Below are 14,790 nucleotides of genomic sequence, written 5' to 3' on the forward strand. Positions count from 1 at the left end.
TGAGGGGACGAGTGCTGTGGACGGGTGCACGGAGAGCTTGGGGGGTATAGAGGCCCCGGAGACCCTTGTGGGGACACGAATCCCCAGTATGGTTGTCCCTGTGTGTGTGGTGCAAGGTGTGAGTGCGTCCCCGTGTGTGGAAGCGACCCCGTGTGTGATTGGTGTGGTGGCGATGGTGCCGGAGTACGTGCTTCCCAGCACGCCGTGTGTGGATGAGGCACCGTGTGTGGAAGAGGCCGTGTGTGTGAGTGAAACGTCCAGTGTGGATGAGGCACCGCGGGTTAGTGCCCCCGCGTGTGTGGGTGAGGAACCGTGTGTGGATGAGGCACGGTGTGTGGATGAGGCACAGCGGTTGAGTGCCCTCGCGTGTGTGGGTGAGGCACCGCGGGTGAGTGCCCCCGCGCGAGTGAATGGAGCACCACGTGTGAGTAGTATGGTTTGTGTGAGTAGTGAGGCACGCGTGAGTGAACGGCCGTGTGCAAGGTCGCTGTGTGCAAGGGAGACCGTGTGTGTGAGAGCGGTATGAGAGGGAGATGTCGGTTGGCATGTGGGAGCACGCAGCCGCGTCTCCCCGTGTGAATGTGATGGTGTGGACTGTGTGCGTCGTAACACGCAGGTATGCGTGTGTGGAATGGAGACGACGACGGCGACAGAGGAGAGAAAGCCGAGTAGCGGCTGTAGTTGTTTCGTGGACCGTGCCGGGTTCACCCAGCAGTGAGCACGCGGTTCGTGCTGTGCAACGCACGAGACCACCACGTGCTCGCTTGCGCGAGTGAAGTCCCGGTCCGGAAACGCACGCGGTGGATTTGCCGATCCCGCGGACGGACAAAGTTTAGGCAGGTAAACGGATTTGGACCGGACGGGTTCTCAACGCGATCGTGTGTGTTAAGCTCCAACGGGCAAAGCACATGTGTTCGCGTGGGGAACCCCTCGAGACGTGGTGCTTGTTTTTTTTTTTATGCGCACGGTGACGTCATGGCTGCACGTGGGGTTGGAATCCGGCAGGAGGGGTATCTCTGCCGGATGGTCCCGTCCAAGGAGGGACGAGGAACACGTGCAGCTGCATGACGTCACGGGCAGGTGTAAAGTGCGCGAGCTCTGAGTTGCCGCGCAGGTGCTGCGCATGGAAAAAAAAAAAAAAGAAGCAAGCCTCACTTTCGGGTGCACAGGATTCCTGGGCAAGGGGTGGAAGACCCCCTTGACCTGGGCACAGGATGAAAACTAGTTAGGGGGAAGGGTTAGCTTAGTTAGACCGACTCCATGGGGCAGGGGTAAGTCCTCATGGAGTCCGTGGAATGGATTAGGTAGAGGGATTTAGTGAGCTTTAGGATGGGTAAATAATTAATGGGATTATTTGGAGGCCGAGACAGACTGTGAATGTGTAGAGGGGACGTAGCTTAGCTACGTAGTGTTAAAAGGAACGTGCTATAGTTTAAGGGACGACGTGGGAGCACGAGTTAGTTAGGGGAGGTAGTTAGAAGGATGGCAGAGTTCAGTGGTGTGTGTGTTGAAGAGTTGGTGAGTTGTGAGGTGAGTACTTGTTGAGTGAGTGAGGCCAGCGGGTCTGTGTGAGTGGAGTGAATGGGGAATGCATGGTGCGATGAGTGATTGGGGGGAGGAGTGACTCCCGCCCAAGGGACCCTGGGGTCAGTGTAGAGTGAGTTAGCTGGGTTAGTCAAATTGAAAAATGGAGGTCGTTTTGCTGTTGGTGGGAAAGTAGGCTCGAGACCCATTTGGAGGGGTGCAGGAGCCCTGTTGACGGGCTTGGGAGCGTGGCTGTGAAAGGTGAGTATCGCTGAGTGGGTACCCCGGGCACCAGGCTAGTCGGCCGCGGTAGGCCATGGGCCCATGGGGGGCCGGGATAGAGTAGTGGGCACGGGTGCGCCTGCTTGGTGCGGGGGCCCGGGGCGCCATTAGCCGCGTGGGCAGTGTTGTGGGCACGGGTGACCCTCGGAAAGGGGCCCGGGAGGCCAGCCTGCCACGTGTGCGTTTCAGGGGAGGTGCCATGGGGGCACTCCCCGGTGTTAGGGAGCTGGTAGGCTCGGAGGCAGTGTAGTGCCCGGGGGTGCCATAGCGGGAGATTCGGCAGAGGGTCGTGCCTGCCAAAGGGAGCCACGTGTCCCAGCCAGGAGACCGTGTGAGGGCACGGAGAGAAAATTGGGGGGCGAGGCCCGAAATTGTGAGGACACCAACACAGGCGACGGGAATCTGGGTTGTTAGAACCAATAGTTTAAGCGAGAGGCGCTTGTTGAAAGCCCCGGGGTAGTTTAACAGTTAAATGGTTAGGGTAGATTAGGAGATGTACCCCTCCGCACCATCCATCCCCTCGCTGTCGTTGTGGGCCGCTGGACCCACTTTGGTTAAGATCGCCGAACTCTGGGGAGGCCATCCTGAGGCTTCGTTGGGCCTCGACACAGGACGCTAGCTCTCCCTTATTCCCCTCCGGGAAGGGAACGTAGGGGTTGGGAGTAGGCTAGGTGACAGGATAGGTGAGCCGAACAAGGACGATAAAGGGGGTTAGGGGACGATTTATAGTGGGGGAGTAAAAATAAAAACAACAGAAAAAAATTAAGTTGGGGCTAAATTGGGGTTTGACAAATTAAGGGAGTGGGTATGTACAGTGACAGGCAAAGGCGATAGGTGGGAGGGAGACAGGTAGGTAGGTCCGAGCCCGCCTTCCGAGTGGCCAGCACCACCGCACTCCCTCCACCAACCTCCACTAAACGGCAAAGGCTGGCCAACTTCATCGGCTGGCCGTGTTTTGCTGCAAGGCAGAGGCCGGCTAACTTCATCGGCAGCTGTTGTTGTGCTGCAAGGCCTGTACCGGCCAGTTCATCTGCTGGCTGTTTTCTTCGAGGCCTGTGCCGGCCAGTTCTTCTGCGGGCTGTGTTTGCCTGCAGCGGCCTTCTTCTGCGGGCTGTGTTTGCCTGCTGCCTTTGCCATGCCATGCCCACTGCCCACGTTCACCAGCCCCGTTCAATTTTTGCTTTGCCCCCCCTGTTCATTTCCATGTGCGCCAGGATCCGTAAAAGCAACAGTTTGCAAGCTGCAAGAACTGCCCTGTTGGCAGCTACAACACGGGCCTGCAGTGGCGGCCCGTGCACCGTGTTTGTGTCCATCCATCCATTCGTTGTGCTCATTGCGTGTGCCACTTGAGCTGGCACGGAGACTGCGTTGTGCAGCCCAAGCACCGTTGTGGTTCACTGAGTTCAGTTCAAAAGGGAAGGCCTTGGACTGCGTGTGAGCAGCCAGCCACGTTCCCTGTCACCTGCATTGTTTTGAGCCAGAGACTGCATGCGGGCAGTCTGGCTCCCTGCTCACTGCTTTCTTTTGCAGAGTTCAATGATCCTGGGCCATGGTTTAGTGTAAGATTTGTAAGTTAAGGTAAGATGTACTGTACATATGAGTGCGCCCCCGGCATGTTTGTCTTAGCGCCGGCAATTTTATTTAAGTCGTCCGTGTGAGTGAGTTTGTTTAGATAGTTACGCAGCCCTCAGGTTATTTATTTTGGGGACACGAATACCATGAATGTCGCACTCAGGGATCCGTAGGTAAAATGTACTAGGGGAAAACTACACATGATGGCACACGAAAATTTGACGACTCGGGACGAGTCTGTAAAAAGGGAAGGGGGTAGTGTTGTGGTTACCAGATTCGCAAACCACCATTCAGGTCCCTTAGGTGAGGTATCTCGGTAAGTACATGTGTAGTTAGGCCCGAACCCGTTGTCTAGTGGGAATACATGTCATTTATACGTGCTGCGACTCTTCAGGATAGCCGTTTTTCTTTTACTATCTTTATTTTGGACCAACCGCCATGATCACAACCACAACATCAACCACCGACCACAACCACCGCTTCACCACAACCGCCACGACCTTTACCGTCACAACTCGCCACCATCGCATCACCGTCATCTCGCGCCACTCATGGGCACCGATGCTGGACTCGTGTAGGGCGCACGTTGAACAGCGTGTACAAAATCACGGATTTTCTGCTTCAAAAACGGATCGAAAACGACACACGCCCACTTTTTGCCGTCCAATCGGTGAGCGAGGGGCGAATTGGCCCCGCCCCCAGGGCGATCGATATATGCAAATTTGTGGATCAAAAAGCCTTCACGCCCACTTTTTGTCGGGCCAATGGGGAGCGAGGTGAAAGGTCAAAGGGAGGGGGTCAAAGGCGAAGTTACGGGGAGGATAAAAGGACGGTGTTCGTCAGTCAAAGGAGTAGTAAAGGTCGGAACGAGGCGAAGGAGTCGGAACAGAGTCAAGACTTCGCGGGCGGTGGAGCTGCTCGTCGTGTGCGTTGGAGTCGGAACGGAGGGGACGGAGCTGTGGAAAGGCGGCGACACCAGACGAGGGGGTGCTCGCGTCGTGCAGGAAGCTGCACCCGAAGGAGGCCGACAGCGCGACCTGGCCGAGGTGGAGACGCTCGTCGCATATAAAAAGATCCTCCATACCCCGAGCATCAGCAACCCCCTCCTGTTTCCCCCCGCGCTGAGATAGTGCGACCAAGGGGGCCCCGTTCCCACCCCCTGCCAGGCACTGTCCACGAGGCCCGCGGGTTGCGGGGCCATCGCCGCTCCGCGTCTCATCACCAGACGGGTAGGCCCGACCCGGTCTCGGCCCCAGGCCTACCTCATTCTTGGGGTATTTCTTTTCCTTGGTTTTGGGTATGTGTTGTCGGCGCCGTCTGTGAAGTAGAATTGTATAAGTGTTGCCGTGTGCTCGGTAGTCGGTATTAGCTCTGCACTGTGTTTTCACTTTTATGTTTGCTTTTTGTGTAAATGGAATTGTGTTTTCTTTTTTGTGTGCATTTGGTGGAATTGTATTTGTGTGCTTCCCGTGTGCCGAGAATAAATGTGCTTTATTGTTGAACTGTTCTCCCGCTTCGCTTCGTCTTTTCCCCCATTGAACCCTCATCTTGCTTCACGTAAAGGGTTGGTAGTGGGCTGAACACGCCCGATAATTAATCGAACCGTCGAGGTCGACGATAACACCGCTCGGTTATTCTGATAGTACGGAACGGGTCGCTTAAGTGGCCCGTGTCCGAAGTCGACCTGCGGCGAGGTGCGATCGCCCGGTCTACCCTCCGCGTGGGTACTTAGGTAGTTCGAATTTGGCGAGCAACCCTATCCCACGCGGGGGCTGATTGGCTCGATCGCGGTGAGACCGAAAGGTCCACCCGTGACTGGTTCCCGGCGTTAGTCCGAGAGGGTCACGACTGGATTGTCCGTCCGGTGGGCGACGTGCCGCGATTCGAGTTACGTGGCCGTCGCACGCCGGCGGGCGCGAAAACCGCAACAATATATATATATATATATATATATATATATATATATATATATATATATATATATATATATTGTTGCGGATATTGTTGCGGAAAACCGCAACAATATATACATATACATATATACATATATATATATATATATATATATATATATATATATATATATATATATATATATATATATATATATATATATATATATATATATATATATATATATATTGTTGCGGATTTCGCGCCCGCCGGCGTGCGACGGCCACGTAACTCGAATCGCGGCACGTCGCCCACCGGACGGACAATCCAGTCGTGACCCTCTCGGACTAACGCCGGGAACCAGTCACGGGTGGACCTTTCGGTCTCACCGCGATCGAGCCAATCAGCCCCCGCGTGGGATAGGGTTGCTCGCCAAATTCGAACTACCTAAGTACCCACGCGGAGGGTAGACCGGGCGATCGCACCTCGCCGCAGGTCGACTTCGGACACGGGCCACTTAAGCGACCCGTTCCGTACTATCAGAATAACCGAGCGGTGTTATCGTCGACCTCGACGGTTCGATTAATTATCGGGCGTATTCAGCCCACTGCCAACCCTTTACGTGAAGCAAGATGGGGGTTCAATGGGGAAAAGACGAAGCGAAGCGGGAGAACAGTTCAACAATAAAGCACATTTATTCGCGGCACACGGGAAGCACACAAATACAATTCCACCAAATGCACACAAAAAAAAGAAAACACAATTCCATTTACACAAAAAGCAAACATAAAAGTGAAAACACAGTGCAGAGCTAATTCCGACTACCGAGCACACGGCAACACTTATACAATTCTACTTCACAGACGGCGCCGACAACACATACCCAAAACCAAGGAAAAGAAATACCCTCAAGAATGGGGTAGGCCTGAGGCCGAGACCTGGTCGGGCCTACCCGTCTGGCGATGAGACGCGGAGCGGCGATGGCCCCGCAACCCGCGGGCCTCGTGGACAGTGCCTGGCAGGGGGTGGGAACGGGGCCCCCTTGGTCGCACTATCTCAGCGCGGGGGGGAAACAGGAGGGGGTTGCTGATGCTCGGGGTATAGAGGATCTTTATTATGTGCGACGAGCGTCTCCACCTTGGCCAGGTCGCGCTGTCGGCCTCCCAGGGGTGCAGCTCCCTGCACGACGCGAGCACCCCCTCGTCCGCCCTCGCCGCCTCTCCACAGCTCGTCCCCTCCGTTCCGACTTCAACGCACACGACGAGCAGCTCCACCGCCCGCGAAGTCTTGACCCTCTGTTCCGACTCCTTCGCCTCGTTCCGACCTTTACTACCTACTGACTCTCTCGTTCGTTCTTGTTTGCGACTCTCCGACCCCTCGTTCTCGTTCTGCTGACTCTTTCGCTCCGACTTTTACGACTCCTTTGACTGACGAACACCGTCCTTTTATCCCCCCCGTAACTTCGCCTTTGACCCCCTCCCTTTGACCTTTCACCTCGCTCCCCATTGGCCCGAGAAAAAGTGGGCGTGAAGGCCTTTTGATCCACAAATTTGCATATATCGATCGCCCTGGGGGCGGGGCCAATTCGCCCCTCGCTCACCGATTGGACGGCAAAAGTGGGCGTGTGTCGTTTTCGATCCGTTTTTGAAGCAGAAAATCCGTGATTTTGTACACGCTGTTCGACGCGCGTTCTGCATGAGTCCAACACCGGTACCCACAGCGGGGCAAGAACGGTGGCGATGCTACGGTTGTGAGGTGTGCGTGAAGGTCGTGGCGGTTGTGGTGAAGCGGTGGTTGTGGTCGGTGGTTGATGTTGTGGTTGTGATCATGGCGGTTGGTCCAAAATAAAGATAGTAAAAGAAAAACGGCTATCCTGAAGAGTCGCAGCACGTATAAATGACATGTATTCCCACTAGACAACGGGTTTGGGCCTAACTACACATGCACTTACCGAGATACCTCACCTAAGGGACCTGAATGGTGGTTTGCGAATCTGGTAACCACAACACTACCCCCTTCCCTTTTTACAGACTCGTCCCGAGTCGTCAAATTTTCGTGTGCCATCATGTGTAGTTTTCCCCTAGTACACTTTACCTACGGATCCCTGAGTGCGACATTCATGGTATTCGTGTCCCCAAAATAAATAACCTGAGGGCTGCGTAACTACCTAAACAAACTCACTCACACGGACGACTTAAATAAAATTGCCGGCGCTAGACAAACATGCCGGGGGCGCACTCATATGTACAGTACATCTTAACCTTAACTTACAAATTTTACACTAAACCATGGCCCAGGATCACTGAACTCTGCAAAAGAAAAGCAGTTAGCAGGGAGCCAGGCTGCCCGCATGCAGTCTCTGGCTCAAACAATGCAGGTGACAGGGAACGTGGCTGGCTGCTCACACGCAGTCCAAGGCCTTCCCTTTTGAACTGAACGCAGTGAACCACAACGGTGCATGGGCCGCACAACGCAGTCTCCGTGCCAGCTCAAGTGGCACACGCAATGAGCACAACGAATGAATGCATGAACGGTTTGAACTGAATGCAGTGAACCACAACGGTGCATGGGCTGCACAAACGCAGTCTCCGTGCCAGCTCAAGTGGCACACGCAATGAGCACAACGAATGGATGCATGGACACAAACACGGTGCACGGGCTGCCACTGCAGGACCGTGTTGTAGCTGCCAACAGGGCAGTTCTTGCAGCTTGCAAACTGTTGCCTTGCGGATCCTGGCGCACATGGAAATGAACAGGGGGGGGGGGCAAAGCAAAAATTGAACGGGGCTGGCGAACATGGGCAGTGGGCATGGCATGGCAAAGGTGCAGGCAACACAGCCCGCAGAATAAGGCCGCTGCAGGCAAACTCAGCCCGCAGAACCAGGCCGGCACAGGCCTCGAAGAAAAACAGCCAGCAGATGAACTGGCCGGCACAGGCCTTGCAGTAACACAGCCAGCAGACGATCCAGCCGGCACAGACCTTGCAGCAAAATAACAGCTGCCGATGAAGTTGGCCAGCCTCTGCCTCGAAGAAAAACACGGCCAGCCGATGGAGTTGGCTAGCCTTTGCCGTTCAGTGGAGGTTGGTGGAGGGAGTGCGGTGGTGCTGGCCACTTGGAAGGCGGGCTCGGACCTACCTACCTGTCTCCCTCCCACCTATCGCCTTTGCCTGTCACTGTACATACCCACTTCCTTAATTTGTCAAACCCCAATTTAGCCCCAACTTATTTTTTTATTGTTTTTATTTTTACTTCCCCACTATAAATCGTCCCCTAACCCCCTTTATCGTCCTTGTTCGGCTAACCTATCCTGTCACCTAGCCTACTCCCAACCCCTACGTTCCCTTCCCGGAGGGGAATAAGGGAGAGCTAACGTCCTGTGTCGAGGCCCAACGAAGCCTCAGAATGGCCTCCCCAGAGTTCGGTGATCTTTAACCAAAGTGGGTCCAGCGGCCCACAACGACAGCGAGGGGATGGATGGTGCGGAGGGGTACATCTCCTAATCTACCCTAACCATTTAACTGCTAAACTACCCCGGGGCTTTCAACAAGCGCCTCTCGCTTAAACTATTGGTTCTAACAACCCAGATTCCCGTCGCCTGTGTTGGTGTCCTTACAATTTCGGGCCTCGCCCCTCAATTTTCTCTCCGTGCCCTCACACGGTCTCCTGGCTGGGACACGTGGCTCCCTTTGGCAGGCACGACCCTCTGCCGATTCTCCCGCTATGGCACCCCCGGGCACTACACTGCCTCCGAGCCTACCAGCTCCCTAACACCGGGGAGTGCCCCCCATGGCACCTCCCCTGAAACGCACACGTGGCAGGCCGGCCTCCCGGGCCCCTTTCCGAGGGTCACCCGTGCCCACAACACTGCCCACGCGGCTAATGGCACCCCGGGCCCCCGCACCAAGCAGGCGCACCCGTGCCCACTACTCTATCCCGGCCCCCCATGGGCCCATGGCCTACCACGGCCGACTAGCCTGGTGCCCGGGGTACCCACTCAGCGATACTCACCTTTCGCAGCCACGCTCCCAAGCCCGTCAACAGGGCTCCTGCACCCCTCCAAATGGGTCTCGAGCCTACTTTCCCACCAACAACAAAACGACCTCCATTTTTCAATTTGACTAACCCAGCTAACTCACTCTACACTGACCCCGGGGTCCCTTGGGCGGGAGTCACTCCTCCCCCCAATCACTCATCGCACCATGCATTCCCCATTCACTCCATTCACACAGACCCGCTGGCCTCACTCACTCAACATGCACATGCCTCACAACTCACCAACTCTTCAACACACACACCACTGAACTCTGCCATCCTTCTATCTGCATCCCCTAACTAACTCGTGCTCCCACGTCGTCCCTTAAACTACAGCACGTTCCTTTTAACACTACGTAGCTAAACTACGTCCCCTCTACACATCCACAAGTCTGTCCATGTCTCCAAATAAATCATTAATAAATTTCCCAACCTAAATCTGGCTACAATCCCTCCAACTAATCCATTCCACGGACTCCATGAGGACTTACCCCTGCCCCATGAAGTCGGTCTAACTAAGCTAACCCTTCCCCCTAACTAGTTTTCATCCTGTGCCCAGGATAAGGGGGTCTTCCACCCCTTTCCCAGGAATCCTGTACACCCGAAAGTGAGGCTTGCTTTTTCTTTTTTTTTTTTTTCCATGCGCAGCACCTGCGCGGCAACTCGCGCTCTTTGCACCTGCCCGTGACGTCATGCAGCTGCACGTGTTCCTCGTCCCTCCTTGGACGCGACCATCCGGCAGAGATGCCCCTCCTGCCGGATTCCAACCACACGTGCAGCCATGACGTCACCGTGCGCATAAAAAAAAACACAAGCCCCACGTTTCGAGGGGTTCCCCACGCGAACACATGTGCTTTGCCCGTTGGAGCTGAACACATACGATCGCGTGGAGAACCCGTCCGGTCCAAATCCATTTACCTGCCTAACTTTGTCCGTCCGCGGGATCGGCAAATCCACCGCTGGCGTTTCCGGACCGGGACTTCACTCTCGCAAGCGAGCACGTGGTGGTCTCGTGCGTTGCACAGCACGAACCGCGTGCTCACTGCTGGGTGAACCCGGCGCGGTCCGCGAAACAACTACAGCCGCTACTCGGCTTTCGTTCCTCCCATGTCGCCGTCGTCGTCTCCATTCAACCCACGCACACCTGCGTGTTACGACGCACACAGTCCACTCCATCACATTCACACGGGGAGACGCGGCTGCGTGCTCCCGCATGCCAACCGACATCTCCCTCTCATACCGCTCTCTCACACACACGGTCTCCCTGGCACACAGCGACCTTGCACACGGCCGTTCACTCACGCGTGCCTCACTACTCACACAAACCATACTACTCACACGTGGTGCTCCATTCACTCGCGCGGGGGCACTCACCCGCGGTGCCTCACCCACGCACGCGAGGGCACTCAACCGCTGTGCCTCATCCACACACCGTGCCTCACTCATACACGCGGGGGCACTAACCCGCGGTGCCTCACTCACACACCGTGCCTCATCCACACACGGCGTGCTGGGAAGCACGTACTCCGGCACCATCGCCACCACACCACTCACACGTGGTGCCTCACTCATACTGGCCGTTTCACTCACACACACGGCCTCACTCACACACGGTGCCTCACCCACGCACGGCGTGCTGGGAAGCACGTACTCCGGCACCATCGCCACCACACCACTCACACACGGGGTCGCTTCCACACACGGGGACGCACTCACACCTTGCACCACACACACAGGGACAACCACACTGGGGATTCGTGTCCCCACAAGGGTCTCCGGGGCCTCTATACCCCCCAAGCTCTCCGTGCACCCGTCCACAGCACTCGTCCCCTCAACCTCGCAAAACACGACCGAACTCACCTGGTCGTGACTCGCCTCAAGGGGGCATACTCCCTCCCCTTGTTCCTGGAGGAGGTCATCCAGCTGCTCGCACCGGGTCCCAACACGCTCCGCGAGCTCACCCCCATTATCCTCCACTACCTCCGTGTGTGTGTGTGCGTCACTTACCCCGTCTTCATCGTGCAGTCTTCCCTCTATCGTTCCCATCTCCCGTGTCTCTGCCAACTCTTCACCCTTTACCTCCCTTGTCTCAACTATTATTTCTGTTGTCGTCACCTCGTGTCTCGTCTCACACGTTTTGGTCTCCCCATTTAATTTTTCCCTTTCGGTCATCGTCACGACCCTCGCCCAACACGTTCCACGAATTATTTTTTCACCCGCCTCCACCGCGGGCCTGTCAGCCGTTGCACCCCCACCCAGCTCGTTCGTTCCCACACGTGGAGTCGCCATTTTTATCTCCCCGGTCACGGCCTTCATGCCCGCCTGCAGGCTTCGGCCCATGTTCTGCGTCTCACCCCGCAGCTTTTTCATTTCTTCTTTCATGTTTGCTTCCATTCCGTTTATTTGCTGTGTATTCGCATCCATCGTCGTTTTCACTTCATTTGCGTTTGCATCCATTTTTTCGATCATTTTCGCATTCATCTTTTCGTTCATTGCCGCCAGCATGGCGCATAGCTGGGCCATGTTGGATGCACTCAGCTGAGTCGTTTCGGCAAGGGTTGGGGAAGGGTTTTGGTGGAGAGGGGGGGGGGAGGTGTCATACACCGCGGCCGCTACCGCACCCACCTCGGGCCCTGGGTTCAGTTGGGCGAGTCCGTGTTCCTGCACAATCAACATTTCCTGCTCGGGGATTCCATCCTGGGCCATGGACTCTACATTATTACACATATACATTTCTTATACCCCCGGCTCCCGCTCGCCTTGAGACGCCATCTTGCTTCTCGTGAAGGGTTAATTTAGCTCGCTCGAAATTTGGAGGGAATCGGGGGTCGCTTCTCTCACCCCTGGACCGATTCCCGTGAATTTAGCCGGAGACAGGAGAGCCTGTTTTCCTGTTCTCCGATACCAGTGCCGCGAGGAGGGCGATGAGTTTGTATCCCACTCCTGACACCAGTGTTGCGGATTTCGCGCCCGCCGGCGTGCGACGGCCACGTAACTCGAATCGCGGCACGTCGCCCACCGGACGGACAATCCAGTCGTGACCCTCTCGGACTAACGCCGGGAACCAGTCACGGGTGGACCTTTCGGTCTCACCGCGATCGAGCCAATCAGCCCCCGCGTGGGATAGGGTTGCTCGCCAAATTCGAACTACCTAAGTACCCACGCGGAGGGTAGACCGGGCGATCGCACCTCGCCGCAGGTCGACTTCGGACACGGGCCACTTAAGCGACCCGTTCCGTACTATCAGAATAACCGAGCGGTGTTATCGTCGACCTCGACGGTTCGATTAATTATCGGGCGTATTCAGCCCACTACCAACCCTTTACGTGAAGCAAGATGGGGGTTCAATGGGGAAAAGACGAAGCGAAGCGGGAGAACAGTTCAACAATAAAGCACATTTATTCGTGGCACACGGGAAGCACACAAATACAATTCCACCAAATGCACACAAAAAAAAGAAAACACAATTCCATTTACACAAAAAGCAAATATAAAAGTGAAAACACAGTGCAGAGCTAATTCCGACTACCGAGCACACGGCAACACTTATACAATTCTACTTCACAGACGGCGCCGACAACACATACCCAAAACCAAGGAAAAGAAATACCCTCAAGAATGGGGTAGGCCTGAGGCCGAGACCTGGTCGGGCCTACCCGTCTGGCGATGAGACGCGGAGCGGCGATGGCCCCGCAACCCGCGGGCCTCGTGGACAGTGCCTGGCAGGGGGTGGGAACGGGGCCCCCTTGGTCGCACTATCTCAGCGCGGGGGGGAAACAGGAGGGGGTTGCTGATGCTCGGGGTATAGAGGATCTTTATTATGTGCGACGAGCGTCTCCACCTTGGCCAGGTCGCGCTGTCGGCCTCCCAGGGGTGCAGCTCCCTGCACGACACGAGCACCCCCTCGTCCGCCCTCGCCGCCTCTCCACAGCTCGTCCCCTCCGTTCCGACTTCAACGCACACGACGAGCAGCTCCACCGCCCGCGAAGTCTTGACCCTCTGTTCCGACTCCTTCGCCTCGTTCCGACCTTTACTACCTACTGACTCTCTCGTTCGTTCTTGTTTGCGACTCTCCGACCCCTCGTTCTCGTTCTGCTGACTCTTTCGCTCCGACTTTTACGACTCCTTTGACTGACGAACACCGTCCTTTTATCCCCCCCGTAACTTCGCCTTTGACCCCCTCCCTTTGACCTTTCACCTCGCTCCCCATTGGCCCGAGAAAAAGTGGGCGTGAAGGCTTTTTGATCCACAAATTTGCATATATCGATCGCCCTGGGGGCGGGGCCAATTCGCCCCTCGCTCACCGATTGGACGGCAAAAAGTGGGCGTGTGTCGTTTTCGATCCGTTTTTGAAGCAGAAAATCCGTGATTTTGTACACGCTGTTCGACGCGCGTTCTGCATGAGTCCAACACCGGTACCCACAGCGGGGCAAGAACGGTGGCGATGCTACGGTTGTGAGGTGTGCGTGAAGGTCGTGGCGGTTGTGGTGAAGCGGTGGTTGTGGTCGGTGGTTGATGTTGTGGTTGTGATCATGGCGGTTGGTCCAAAATAAAGATAGTAAAAGAAAAACGGCTATCCTGAAGAGTCGCAGCACGTATAAATGACATGTATTCCCACTAGACAACGGGTTTGGGCCTAACTACACATGCACTTACCGAGATACCTCACCTAAGGGACCTGAATGGTGGTTTGCGAATCTGGTAACCACAACAATATATATATATATATATATATATATATATATATATATATATATGTATATATACGTATATATACATACATATATACATATATATCTATATTATTTATATATATATATATATATATATATATATATATATATACATACATATATCTTTAATATATCGACATATATCTATAAAAAAGTATATATATATATATATATATATATATATATATATATATATATATATTAATAATGAAGGACCAATTTTGTGCTCCTCCTAGCGGTCGCGTCACGTTTTTCTCGGTACTGTGGCCTGGACTGAAAGAGACTTCGTACCTGTAAGAGTGCATCGCACATAGTGGCAAGAGTCAACTTTCAACTCTGAAGCAGAATAAACACTTTTCGTTGAGACGTGGGCGAGGAGTGAAGAGGCGGGGGCGGGGGATGAAGAAACGGGGGCAGGGAGTGAAGAGGCGGGGGTGGGGGATGAAGAGACGGAGGCAGGGAGTGAAGTGGCGGGGGTGGGGGAGGAAGAGACGGGGGCGAGAAGGGAAGAGGCTGGGGCAGGGATGAAGAGACGGGGGCAGGGAGTGAAGAGGCGGGGGGGGGCAAGGTCAGCAAATTTTTGGGCGGGGGTAAGCAAATTGAAAGCGGGAGATGGGGGAAAATGGGGTGGGGGATGAGTGGGCAGGGGCTGGGTGAATTAGGCGATGTTGAGTGTGAGGGGTGGACAGGAGGCGGAGGCCCAGGGGCAAGTGGGGCGGGGAATCAAGAGACGGGGGACGGGGTGTGAAGAG

The 14,790-nt window shown here is 55.1% G+C and overlaps 2 protein-coding genes across 4 annotated transcripts in view; one reads left to right on the top strand and one right to left on the bottom strand.

Annotated features, from left to right (window-relative positions):
• LOC147028187 (uncharacterized) overlaps positions 1-14,790 on the top strand; it is a 66,793-nt gene that overhangs the window by 48,971 nt on the left and 3,032 nt on the right. The gene's annotated exons all lie outside the window — the stretch shown is intronic.
• On the bottom strand, positions 9,606-13,986 carry LOC147028188 (uncharacterized). The gene is made up of 2 exons (XM_085878331.1): positions 13,376-13,986; positions 9,606-13,342 (listed from the first exon to the last, which is right to left on the bottom strand). The coding sequence occupies exon 2, from the start codon at positions 12,036-12,038 to the stop codon at positions 10,287-10,289; it is 1,752 nt and encodes a 583-aa protein (XP_085734457.1). The 5' UTR covers positions 12,039-13,342; positions 13,376-13,986; the 3' UTR covers positions 9,606-10,286.

The sequence above is a fragment of the Eptatretus burgeri genome, chromosome 4 (assembly GCF_056783735.1).
Source record: "Eptatretus burgeri isolate ZD-2024b chromosome 4, Ebu_testis_v1, whole genome shotgun sequence".
In the NCBI taxonomy this organism is placed as follows: Eukaryota; Metazoa; Chordata; class Myxini; order Myxiniformes; family Myxinidae; genus Eptatretus; species Eptatretus burgeri.

Coding starts and splice junctions, on each gene's coding strand:
- LOC147028188 (XM_085878331.1), bottom strand. CDS start 12,038: ATGTATATGTGTAATAATGTAGAGTCCATGGCCCAGGATGGAATCCCC.